At 38.3% G+C, this 13,207-nt stretch overlaps 1 protein-coding gene across 2 annotated transcripts in view; it reads right to left on the reverse strand.

The window, feature by feature from the left end:
* Window positions 1-13,207, reverse strand: part of CUL4A (cullin 4A) — a 59,861-nt gene that overhangs the window by 17,780 nt on the left and 28,874 nt on the right. For both annotated transcript variants that reach the window (XM_019529629.1, XM_019529627.1), the window contains 6 exons: window positions 10,999-11,117; window positions 8,405-8,597; window positions 6,673-6,777; window positions 4,840-4,950; window positions 4,151-4,236; window positions 3,013-3,120 (listed from right to left, as the gene is read on the reverse strand). In XM_019529629.1, the coding sequence (XP_019385174.1) occupies window positions 3,013-3,120; window positions 4,151-4,236; window positions 4,840-4,950; window positions 6,673-6,777; window positions 8,405-8,597; window positions 10,999-11,117 (722 nt within the window). The remainder of the gene's footprint in view (window positions 1-3,012; window positions 3,121-4,150; window positions 4,237-4,839; window positions 4,951-6,672; window positions 6,778-8,404; window positions 8,598-10,998; window positions 11,118-13,207) is intronic.

Below are 13,207 nucleotides of genomic sequence, written 5' to 3' on the forward strand. Positions count from 1 at the left end.
GTAGGGGGGGAACCACATCCCTTGGGAGCCCATTCCAGACTTTGGCCACTAACCGTGAAGAAGTTCCTCCTAATGTCCAGTCTAAATCTGCTCTCTGCTAGCTTATGGCCATTATTTCTTGTGACCCCCAGGGGCGCCTTGGTGAGTAGAGCCTCACCAATTCCTTTCTGTGCCTCCATGATGAATTTACCACAAGGTCACCACTCAACCTTCTCTTGTGGAGGCTGAAGGGGTCCAGGTGCCTAGTCTCTCCTCGTAGGGCTTGGCATACAAGCCCTTAACCATATGAGTGGCCCTTCTCTGGACCCTCTCCAGGTTATCCACATCCCTCTTGAAGTGTGGTGCCCAAAACTGGATGCAGTACTCCAACTGTGGTCTGACCAGTGCCTGATCGAGGAGAAGTATCACCTCCGTGGTTCTGTTTGTCATGCATCTGCTGATGCATGATAACGTGCAATTAGCTTTTCTGATGACTTCGTCACACTGACGACTCATGTTCATCTTGGAGTTCGCTAGGACTCCGAGATCCCTTTCCACTTATGTGCTGCCGAGCAGTTAATTTCCTAGGCAGTAGGTGTGCTGGACATTTTGCCTCCCTAGGGGCAGCACTTTGTATTTCTCCTTGTTAAATTGCATTCTATTGTTTTCTGCCCATTTGTCCAACTGTCCAGGTCTGCCTGTAATTTCTCCCTGCCCTCCGGTGTATCCATTTTTCCCCACATTTTTGCATCATCCACAAACTTGGACAGAGTACACTTCACTCCCTTGTCCAAGTCACTGAAGACAACACTGAAGAGTATCGGTCCAAGAACCAAGCCCTGTGGGATCCCACTACCCACTCCTTTCCAGGTCGATACCAACCTGTCCACTACCACACTCTGGGTACGACCCTCTAGCCAATTTACCACCCACCGGACTGTGTAATCATTCAAGTCACAGCCTCTTAACTTGTTCACCAGTATGGGATGGGATACTGTATTGAAGGCCTCTTTCGGGGTTAAAAAAAAACCCTGTCCCTTTCCCATATTGTCTGGCATATAGCATGCACCATTTTTTCCTCCAAAAATCAGCTGCTTCAAATTGGGATGTGCATTGTAAGTAAGGAAATATAGTCACAGCAGTTTCTACCATACAAAGCCTCTGCGGGGGGGGGGCGGTAAGGGGTGGGAAGAGAAAGTAATGTTGTACATGCTGCATGGGGGGCTCCTTAGCTACTGGCTGTGGACACTATTTTTTTCCCCTGGCTGCCCATCCAGCCCAGCTCAACAAGAAAAGGTGTTCGGCTGAAGGGGCTAACAGCCAGCCACAATGTTTTGCTTCCCTGCAAATGCAGCTACCTGTGTTTTCCCTGAAAAATACCATAGTTACCACTGTTAAGGAAAGATCTTTTTTTCTTCATTCTGCCTTACAAAAACAAGAGGGGTACCTTATTTGGGGAAGTTTTGTATGCAATAAAACATGGTATTGTAAGGTTGAAATTTAATGCTGTTAATTACTCCAAAACATACCAACTTGAAAACATCCTCTTTTTAGGATGAGCAACACCTTTATATACATTGCCTTTTTTAAGAGCTATTGCACGGAATGAGGTAAGGCTCTCAGGGGGAAAAATGGCATGTCATCCTCATCTCTTTTACAAATTGTATCAAAATTCATAATCATCAGGTGGACAGAATTAAGATTAGACAGACAACCTCCATTTTTCCATTTTCTAACAACCAAATGCTTAACTTTGCAACTTAAAAAAAATACTTTAATCTGTTTTTGGTACACAATTTTATAAATACAACTATTTGTTTTAAAATAACCAAACACACTACACCACATACACAATGACAAGTGAAATTAATTTCCTTGTTTAGGTAGGTCACCAGGATTTAAGCCCAAGCCCTACAGAGCCTCAATGCATTCCTCTGCCATTTGAATTTAAAATGGCAACTGGCAGCAATAGTAGTGGGTAGTTATACAATATGGACCAGGCAGTAGAAGGAAAGGTTTACATGTTCAGGTATAACTCTACTGCACACACCGCATAATAAAATTTAGTTCTCGCAGATGCTGAGAGGCACTATGATTAAGTGGATGAATCCTGAGTCTGCCATATTACAGACCCATATTCTATTCACCCATGTTCATTTCTAGTGCCAGACATGACTTTGTGCTTTCTATCACAAATAATGGCTTATACTTGCTTCCCTCTCTACAGTTACCAATAGACTTCTTAGTACAAGATAACAATAAAGTGTAAACAATTTTTAACACAAGCCAAAAGAATTTAAAACTCATTGTTTCCCACTTCCCAAACCCATAAACACCTTCCCTTAGGGCTCAAGTATTTTGAGATTTGATAACAGCAGCTTCAGCAGCCATTTTGTTTATACTCTGTCCAAAGACTGTGTTTTGTGCAATTTCCTCAAACTATGCGAGATGTTCAGCAAGGTCTCGAAGAATAAATCAGCACAACTGAAACGTTTACAAATTTCAAAGAACAAATCAGTCTTAACCACTTTACATATATGCAGTAGAATTTGATTTCTGGAGTGTAACGTGGTCAAACCTAGCCAGTAAAAGGCAGTATATCTCCCGTAACCCATGATCATCTCTCTGCTCAATTAAAAATTTGTGCTTCAAACCAGACACACCAGAACTACTCAAAAACTGATGGAAAAATATTACTGTCAGCCATCTATCCCATATTACTATTTATTTTACACCAACCTTAGTATAGGGAGTAGCTGTACTGTTTTAGTTTATATTAAAACAAAACCCACACATGGGATGTTTCATTTTAAAAAACTAGTATTTGCCAATATTCAAGCATGCTTAAAGAAAAAGGAGAGGAAGAGGGAATAAATGTGACACCCTGTCCTCCCGAAGTCCCATCCCTTAGTTTTTGTAATTTTCTAATTTACTTCCAAAAAGAGAGTAACAAAGTATGTTACAACAACATCAGTAGAGGTACTGCTATTTTCCCCTCATAATACATTTTAGAAGAAGAATTCAAAGACTCACCTCTGAAGTTAAGTGAACTTCCATGGGGGTATAAGTTGGCCAGTATCCCATAGTTAGTATATTTACTGTCAGGTCTATACTGCCTGGATCACTCTGGTTCTGTACATACTAAAATGGAAAACCAAATGACTATAAAAAAATCTTGCTAAAAATCCTTTTATTAATTATTCCCAACAGCAAACAAATACAGAAGTAGTAAATCAATGTCTTTTTGGTTACTAAGTGATCCTTGTAGTTTTTGAACACCTAATAATTTTGGTAATTCATTATAGAAACAGATCCAACTGTAAGATGAAACTGAATTTATTAATGCTTCTTATAAAAAGTGTCTCTGAACACAATTCCTACCCTAGGAAACATATAGCTCTGAATCCATTTAATGCTGACTTTAGCAACAGGTCATGGATAGTAGCAAGAAGAGTTTTCTGTAGGTGATGGCTTCACCCAGAAAAGCTCCAGTTACTACTCTCTCAAAGCATCCGAGAACACTTTATATATCTAGCCAATTCAGAACACAGAGAACAGCTTGGAACAAAAAGACAAGAAAGTTAACAATAAAAGTGCATGCTGGAGAGTTTTCATTAAGTGACTCTAAAGTCAAAAGAATTTAAAGAAACCAAAAAAATCCCTCTCTAAGTCAGCACAAACACAGTAACATCAAAATATGGTATATTTTTATTCCACATGTGTGTTAAAAAGCTACATATTGCCATGATTTTGAAAGAAGTATGCACAGAAGGAGCCTGGGCTATATAGTCAGAGAACATAAATAAAACTGAAACATTCTGTCAACAGATGCAGGTCACTCACACTCAGAACTGGTTAGAGCCTAGCAATAATTATCATGTGAAAAAACATGGTGTTAAAATGATCTTACATATTGCTCCAATAAAATGGGTGTTACATGTTGCTCCAAAAATACGATCTTACATATTGCTCCAATAATACATTCAGGCTTTTTTAACAGAACTGAAGCAAAAAATCAAATGAAACCACCTCACATGATTTCTCAGGAGATGCACTGAACTATGAACAGAATCTGCTCAAAACCTGTTTTGTCAAAGTTTAGTTCAGACTACATATCATCCTCACTATTGCAAAACTGATTGTGCATATATGCAACCAAAGTGAAACATACCTGCTTAAACTGAACCATGACATCTTTTGACAGTTCCATATCCTTGAACATGCCTTCCAGTTTGCTGGTGAAAGCAGCACCGCATTCTGTCACAAAATAAAAGCAAAGATTCCAGACAGGGCATCTACACACATACTTTTTTTTTTCCAGAGACATGCTGGAGATGTGCCACTCCGTACGCAAGCTGAGGTGAACTGCACTGCGCTGTGTGCAGTTGTATAAGTGGCGAAACAAGTGTCAGTGTGCAGAAAATGGTGACTGCGCTTTTGAACTAAACCACCTCCAAAGTGTCTTAGTTCAAAAGCATGTTGCTGCCATTTTCTCAGCGCTGATGTGCATTATACAACTACATGAAATTGCAGCACCAGGTACTTTTCTAAACACCTGCAAAACACACACACACACATGCCCACACAGAACAAGCAATTAAGGTTTAAACTTTAAGCAGACTGTTGAGTGAGATGTTAAGAAGTGCTTAACTTCCACTCCGGAGGCTGATTTTGAAATGGGTACCTAAATGACCTGGCCACATTTCCAAAAGCACAGCAATCAGCAGCTCTTAAAGAGAGCAGTGGAGCCATAGGGTGCTCAACTCTTATCTGGCTTGTCACTTTTTAAATACAGAATAAGGACTCAGATTTACAAATTACAGGTAGAAAAAAAAAATCAACACATTTGCTGATGCCCACCATGTTTAAGCTTTGACAACATTGATTTCTCAGCATCTACTGAAGCACTTTTTCCAACCAGCAGTCTTTTGGCCAAATCTTTCTTATAAAATGCCTCAAACACATCTTTGCCTGTATGGAAACAAAAAATGAAAATAAGAAATCAAATATATTCAGTTCTACAGAAGCATCCTTTCGTTTTACTTCCTGATCAATGGAACAACTCTCACTATAGAGCTGCAAAGAAAAGTATGCTTACAATGGGGTTTTTTTATTTATTTGGATTTTCTTTTTAATGTATTGGGGTTTTATTTTCTAGTGTCCAGATGCAGCTGCTGCCTTCCTTCTTCCTCAGGTCATCAGCAATCAGCCACAATCATCCAAAAACAGAATCTTTCCCTCTGTGTTCTGATTCATTATTATACAAATTGGTCTCCTGCATATTATGTGGAAACCCCTTTTGTTCGTGCTTTTTCAGGCTTCTACACCCTTCTCACCAGGGCCTGCAAATGGTTCTATGAAACAGATACGTTACACAAATGCCCACGCCTTGCACAAGGGCTTCCTCAAATCTTTCCCCCTTGATACCACCAGGGTTTATTTAGCCTCTGGTTCAGAGATGCTATAATGTAATTTCAACTCTCAGATAGCAGGGGTTCTCACTCTCAGGATGGTCCCTGGTTGCTCAGAATATTCCTGTCTGAGCCCCTTTTATATTTCTTCCCTGGATCTTGTCAAGAAGAACATAACATTGACACAGCTGAATGCCTTATCTCCTGCCCAAGAGTCTTCCAAACTGTTTCTGGTCTCTTCCAGGACCTCTTTCCCACTAGAAAAGAAGTCTGGCAGTAAATGTTAAGTTATTTTAACTCAGACACTATCACTAGGAGAGAGAATTGAAAAGTTGCAGGAAATGTTTAGAATCCTCCCAGTTTGTACATTATATGCAGAACACCTGTTGAATACAAGCCCATGTATGCCCCTTAAAGGTCCCAGGCCCAGAGATTGAGTACTGAGAAACATGTGTTCTTAAAGGTCAATGTCCTGTTACTATCTATGTACTAGATTTCACATAAGAATATTAGTTTAACTAAAAAAAACAAGATCAAAATTTGAAGAACAAAAAATAATGTAAAACAGCAGAACTAGCGACAGCTTCATATTTAACATTTCAGAATTGCAGAGATCAAATCTCTTAGCCAGAAAAAGCCCCAGTCATGCACTTTATTCAACGCTTTTACTAGGATTCTGCTGTTTTTCAGGCAAAAAGAATCATTTTGCAAATGGTGTTATTCTATGATCAATGACTGTTGTGTAAATCCTGTAATACTGTAATTCTTCTAGATTCTGAGGGAATAGCTCTACCACGTGAGCAAATAAAGGTAAAAGAGGACAGTCCTGCTTACTTCCCCCACCTGTATGAAGTGTTTGATACTGACATTTTTTTGGGGAAGTGCACGACAATAAGCTGTGAAATGCTTTAGTATCCTCTCAGTGCCACTGCGCACCCTCTACTGGCACTCTTGTCTAAGGGTGGAGTTGGGGAAGAAAAAAACAACCCACTCCATGTAGGACTCTGATACACTCTGTCCAGGAAGTAAGAGAAAGCGTGAGAGCGAAGGACAGGATGGAAATCTACCAATGAGCTTTGTGTCTCCCTCCTTAGGGGTCAATCCTTGATTACTGTGCAAAATTACCACTGGCATCATTTTTAGTCCCAAGCCAGAGACTCTAAATAAACATGTAACTGGGCCATACTACTGGAATGAATATACACAAAATTGATGGACAATGCTGTGAGCAGCAAGGAAGATCAAATTCTCATTACATGTATTTTTAAATGTAAATTCTTACCATGAATGAATCGAAATATTATCATGATTTTGTCAAGTATCCTTTCCAGCTCTTCATCTGTTGCTTCTTTATTGCCAGCTCTCAACTTTGAATCCACATATTTTGCTACAATAAATAAAAAGTTGAAGAGCTTAAAAACAAAATCACTTTAAAAGCACTGTTTTAAGTATTTTCATTCCCAATATTGCTATATATATATTAAAATATGGGTAAAGTACCAAAAGTTTATATTTTATAATCAGTAGTCCCTCCCCACATTCAGTGGAATTGTACTAAAATATTGCGTTACTAGTGGAAAAATGTCACAGAACTGACCAAGAAAAAGATGAATACAACAAAAGCTTTAAAATTAATACACTACAAGTAATACTAAATACACTAAAATTAATACACTCTCAAATTTTTATGTTATGTTATGTTCACTACAAGAGTGCAAGAGTGTTACTCGTTGAGACAGAATGCTTTGGAATTGTACAAATGTATATGAATGTATTATATGAGACACAAAAAACAAACAACATGAAGAGGACTGTATTTTTGTAGACCTTTACCGTACACCTCTTGCTCTGGCCAAAACTTAAACAGAAGCGATGCTTTCAAGTTAGTAGCTTGATAATGGCAGAAAGAAATAGGAGTAAGCCATGATCTTAGTTGAGGATCTAAAAAGTCAAACAAATCTCTCTCTACTAATTCCTACCAAATCATATGACAGTGGGATGGAGAAGGAAACCATTGTAACAGCAGAGGCTACAGAATCCACGAATAGCAGCAAACCATATTGCTGCTTTGCATATAGCAAATGGTATAAGCTTATTCTTTCTATATAAGGTTGCCTTTAACAGAAACCATTAATCCTATTGAGCAGGAAAAACAAAAGAACATACTATGGAGAAAAATTGGAGGTCTGCCCCCCACCCCAGCCAGTGTAAACTATCACAGCTCCACGGAACAGAAATCAACCCAGCTAAAACACTGTATGTCACCCTTGGAACTGCCCTTATATTACTTATTTCAAAACATGCTCAAGTACATTAATAGGGCAGTGTGGCACTTATAACCTAACTCCTTCTGCATAATTTCAAACTAACATGACTAACTACCTCTTTCAAGTACATTAATAGATACTAAATGATTACGGCTTTCCTCGTCCTAATTTCTGAGGTCCTTAACAACTGTCTTCTATATAAAGATAGTCTCCCTATAATTTAATGCTTTTATAATTACTGGTCTCCAAACTTCAGCCCTGAAGTGAGATGGGGAGGTACTACTTCCTTTGAAGGGATGTTGGTCTTATTGCCAATCTGGGCTGCCACTCTATGTAGCAAATGGAGAATTTATTAACAATATAAGCCTCATCCATAAAGCATCTAGACTGTTCTCAAGAAACAGTTATAATTCTTTTTGTACTAGCTATTCCATTCCTTTAGCTACTTCCTCCACTTCTGGAAAGTAGCCATGTGGTTTTCTAAGCAATTGTTAGCACCACTCGCAATGTAATAAGCAGGATGCAGGAGTTGACAGGCTTCTTCAGGAGAATGAACATACACCTGACACAACACACCCAGACTTTTTCCTGGATCCTGTGACACATCCAGATTAGCCTGGTATCCCAAAAGCAAGCCTTGTAATAGGCTAAGTACTGCACTGCTATTACACTAGCATACCCAGTAACTTTATCTTACCATACTTTCTATAGGTCTTAGAAATATTTTACAGAAAAATATTTTTGTACCTATCAATTCTGCAGGCTTATTTGGTCTCTTGTTGATAAATGTTTCAAAGGATTCCTTCATCAAGTTTATAAATTTTTCATTTTTCTGAAAGCACACTTCTATGATATGGTCCACTTTATCCTTAAAATCTAGTAGCTCTTGCACCATATCCTTGTCCTTTTCAGGATTAACCACTATTGTTGTCCCAAAATTCTGTAAAAACAAACACTTTTGATAATCAAATACTTTAGTGCTACCTATCTCCCCCAACAGACACGCACATCTTTACAAAAGTTCTCAATTAGAAAAATAAATATCATAGAGCTGCTTGATAACTGAAATCGTAAGAAAGTTTTCAAAAATGATGAGATGCATTGAAATTTAAAATAAAACCTGGACACACATTCATGGATTTCAAACAGTAGTGTTTAAAATTTACATTAAAACACAAACTAAAAAAAAATTACATAGTAGACATGGATTGTATGACACACGCACTTACAGTTAAATACAGAGCTACATGACCATGTAAAAGAAATTATGTGGAAAGTGTTCCAAGAATGTTCAGTCTAATGGACAAATCTGCATGACCTTTTAAAAATCCATGGAACTTCTACTTATTGGCAGAAATAGCCAGTTATGATTTAGCTGTTTCTGATTGATCCAAGCTTCCTACGTGTCAATGAAAACTACAAAAGTGGGAAAAAAAAGTTGTCATCAAGTTTTAAAAAGCTGCTGCTTTGCAGGGACAGAATTCTCACTTTATCTTCTTTTAATCCCATCTTGTTTCTGCTTTGCCTATATGTCCAATTGAGTTATAATACCATTGTCTACCAAATCAGTCCATATGACAATATTTTGACTGATTGCATTTAAAAAGTAGCAACATTAGTATCTGGCTTCTGTCACAAGTATAGAGACAAGTATAGTTTCTCAAGTAAAAACAAGGCTTATCTGCATAGTGGCAGGAGAAAGACAGATCATTTCTCCAATAACTGCGGCTAAGGTATTTAGCAGTGACAAGAGAATAAACAAAAAAAAGGCAAAACAACTCAGACTTTGCCCTTACTACTACATTATTCATAGTAGTACTTCATTGACAGTCCTTCATGCACTGCACGCTACTTCCCCTGCCCCCCAACAATCTCCCTGGCTTGGTTACAGCTACCTCTCTCTCATACTTGCATGGGTCCTCCTATTACTGTGGAATCTTGGACACCTCACAGTCCTTCACGTCTTACCCTCACACTCACATTTATTTATGCTAGGGAAGTGGGACTAGTCCATTTTATGGGTGAACTATGGTACAGAGAGACTAAGCAACTTGCTTAAATCAGACAGTCAGTCTATGGTAGACTATGGACCTGAACTCAGACACCTCGATTTTCCTTTAGCACATCCCCTATCCCCAAGACTCCTTTTGACTCCCTCTGCCCTAATACTCCTCAAGGGGCTAGTCCTTCTCCCTCTACAAACATTCACTCGATCTTCTAACCACAGGACTTATTTCCTCCTGGTGCAAGTATTCAGGGTCATCAGGGACCTTATTTATATAGAAATCTTCCACACTATTCAATCTTTCCCCCATCTGGGAAGAGACTGTAGAGTGGTTACAACCAGTAATAATGTAAGTTTAGTTTCTAAAATGCTAGGTTTCTGATCTGTCTTTCCACATACTGACTCACAAGATAAGACATATGAGTTCCAAGAGTTTCAATGCAACATCTTCCCATCATACACCCAACCTCCAGTTTAAAGCTACAATGTAAAAGGTCTACAAAGAAGGCTGGACAGGAGATTTTTTTAAACTGTAAAAACAATTCTACTAAGCAAGGCTAATATGCAATCACAGTTAATTATAGAACTGAGCTACTGAATTCAAGATAAAGTTGTGCTTTCATATCTCTTGTATAAAACTTTATTGCTAGCAGCTTCTAAGAGAAGTAGCTGGTAAGCTCTTTGGGAAATATACCTTGTTTGGGCTATATATTTGTCGAGTGCCTGGCAAAATGGAACCAATAGCTCATTTTACTTGGTTTTATTTTTTTTAAAATAACTTATTTAATTTTTCAGAACAACAGGGTAAGAATCTAGTATGTTGACTGCTGCTTTCTATATCAGTTAAACAAAGCACAACATGATCTGCATTAAACACTGCTGAAGGATGTACCAACTACATACTGATATTTCACTGGTTTTGTACAAATGTGACTGGTGTATATGACAAAGTTAGGCTGAAGCCTAACTTTAAGCAAATAGTTGTATATTTTGCACAAAACTTAGCTAACTTAATAGCTCAGCATTTTCTAACATCCCATGTAGCTCTATTTTTTTTCAAAATAAACTTTCATTTTCAGTTCTGAAAAGAAAATATTTCCTAAATATGAATGTCAGATCAAAATGTATGTGCTGTAGTTTTTCATCACATGAGCTTTCAGGATACTGCTCAGCAAAATGAGTGCACTGACAAACCGAAACACCCACAGACCTGTTTAAAATAGTTTTGATGAACACAGCTGAGTGTTTTATTGCTCCTGCCTACTTGTTCACTCAAACACTCATTCTACTGAAGACATCATAAATGAGACCACTGAGAGGCACTATTTTGTAATACCTTGATGTATTCACTCCAGTGTTGCAGCAGGATCTGCTGCCCACCTTTTACCCGGCTGAACAGCTGATATGTCTGTGTAAGTTCTGATATTCTGTTTTCATCAAGCAGGTTATCAAGCCCTAAAAAACCAGAACAACAAATAGATTTTATTTGCATAGTAAGAATGAAATTAAAGACACAATTAGAGGATCTATGAGCTCTATGAAATAATCAAAATTAACACATTATAGCCAATACACTAGACTTTCTTTTGTATACAATGGCTATGTTCAGCATTGATAAATGTCTATGTTTACACTAGCTGAAATGATTTGTGGCATATTTTTAAAAAGAGAAATTATTGTAAATTGAAGTACTTCCATTTTCTAACCATGTTCTGCCTACTACAGGCTTGCTGTGAAGTATTTTATTATTAATAATGACAGTTCTAGTAAAACTTTTCCATCTGTGGATCTAACAATTTTCTAAAGGAAGCCAGAATATTAAGTCAACTGAACCACCTAAGTTTTCAAGCAGTAAAAAAATATACACTGTGAAAGTTTCTTCTGTGGTTAACCTTGTTTTTCTGTTAAGGATGTGTTATGAACAGAGAAAGTATCTGCTATAAAGTCATATCGATACATACCATCACAAATTCTTTCCTAGAGTTCACCTCTACCTTTGTTAATACTCCCCATGACAACAATTTCAACATTGCAGATGCTACTTCATTCATAAATTGTATTATGTTAACATATTACAAATATTTCTACTTGCCAATTTGCTTTTGTCCAATTAAATTTCAAGATTCACAATTATTTTAAATTACTGCTAACTTGCATTTTCAGATTACCTGCTGAAAGCACAAAGCATCCTAATCTTACCAATACTGCCATTGTGTATTATACCTCATTCTGCTTATACTAAGGTGAGGAACATCCAAATAAGACAGAGGAAAACAATTCAAGGATGATGTCAGCCAAGTAAGCATAAGTGAAACTGGCTCTCAGTCTTTACTGTTTCTTCCACCCTCTCAAATACCCAGAGAAATACAGAGTATCCAGGTAACTAAAAAAAGGTAAATTATGGTCTCTTGAAAATATATCAGTTGGGGTTTCCTTTGATGAGATATGAGAAATGAAGAAAAGTACGCTCTGCCACATCACAACAGTTTCCAGTTAGTTCAAAGAGAACAAATGACTAAGCAGTATAAGAAAATCAGCTTCATACTCACCTGTTCACTTTCATTTAACAACATCGTTATAGTTTGCAGTGCTCTCTTCAATATTATTGTTTAAAAGTAAAGCGTTAAATACAAGGACAACATTCTTTTTCCTGGCCCAAGCAGTGGTGTCAAACATAAGGCCTAAAGGCTGAATCTGGCCTGTGGAACTGTTGCATCTGGCTCACTGGTAGTCTGGTGCCCTCAGCTCTGCACTGCCACATGCCCTGGGCACTGCTGACCAGCCAGAGCTCCATGCTGCTGTACAGAGGTATGGAGTTGGGGGCCAGTGACTACACCAATCCACATTCAGATGGCTGCATGGAACAGTGGCTCACTTTCGGGCAGCACGGATGAGGGGGTGTGCAGTGGTAAAGAGCCTGGGGTGTGCATTGGCATGATACTCTCTGGCTGTACATGGCTCTGTGCTATTGCATACCGCCATCTCTGTACCACTGCCCAGCCATAGCTCTGTATCACCTTACAGCTCTGGCTCTTTACTGCCCAAATGAAGTTCCTTGCAGCTGCATGTCCCTTTCATATACCTGGACCAAGTCCATACTGGTGTGGATAGTCTATTGCAAGTTTGACAGGCAAAGGAAAGGTATGGGAGTTTCCTTTAGAACAAGAAGACTTCACACAACTTCTTGAAAGCATTGCGGTGGCCCTGGAATTATTTGTTATACTCGCAATGAAAACAACCAACATCTAGTCAGTGGCAGTTGTAAAAATACAAGAAGAAAAGTTTCTCATACATACCCTGCACTTGTAAGCTTTTTTTTTCCTTTATCAAACTGACTACATCACATGCCTTCTCCTAAGGAACAAAACCTACAAAAGGCAGTGTCTTCTTCTACTTGCACTGCACACTAGGATGTTATAAGTGGATTACAATGTGCTCCTAGATCAAATGAATGCAGAAAGTTATGTAAGTCAATAGATGTTAGACTTACTCAATTTAAGTGCAGATACAGAAAGTGAAAGCTGATCTAAAATATAACAATCTCA

Source organism: Crocodylus porosus, unplaced genomic scaffold, assembly GCF_001723895.1.
Source record: "Crocodylus porosus isolate Cpor-Errol unplaced genomic scaffold, CroPor_comp1, whole genome shotgun sequence".
In the NCBI taxonomy this organism is placed as follows: Eukaryota; Metazoa; Chordata; order Crocodylia; family Crocodylidae; genus Crocodylus; species Crocodylus porosus.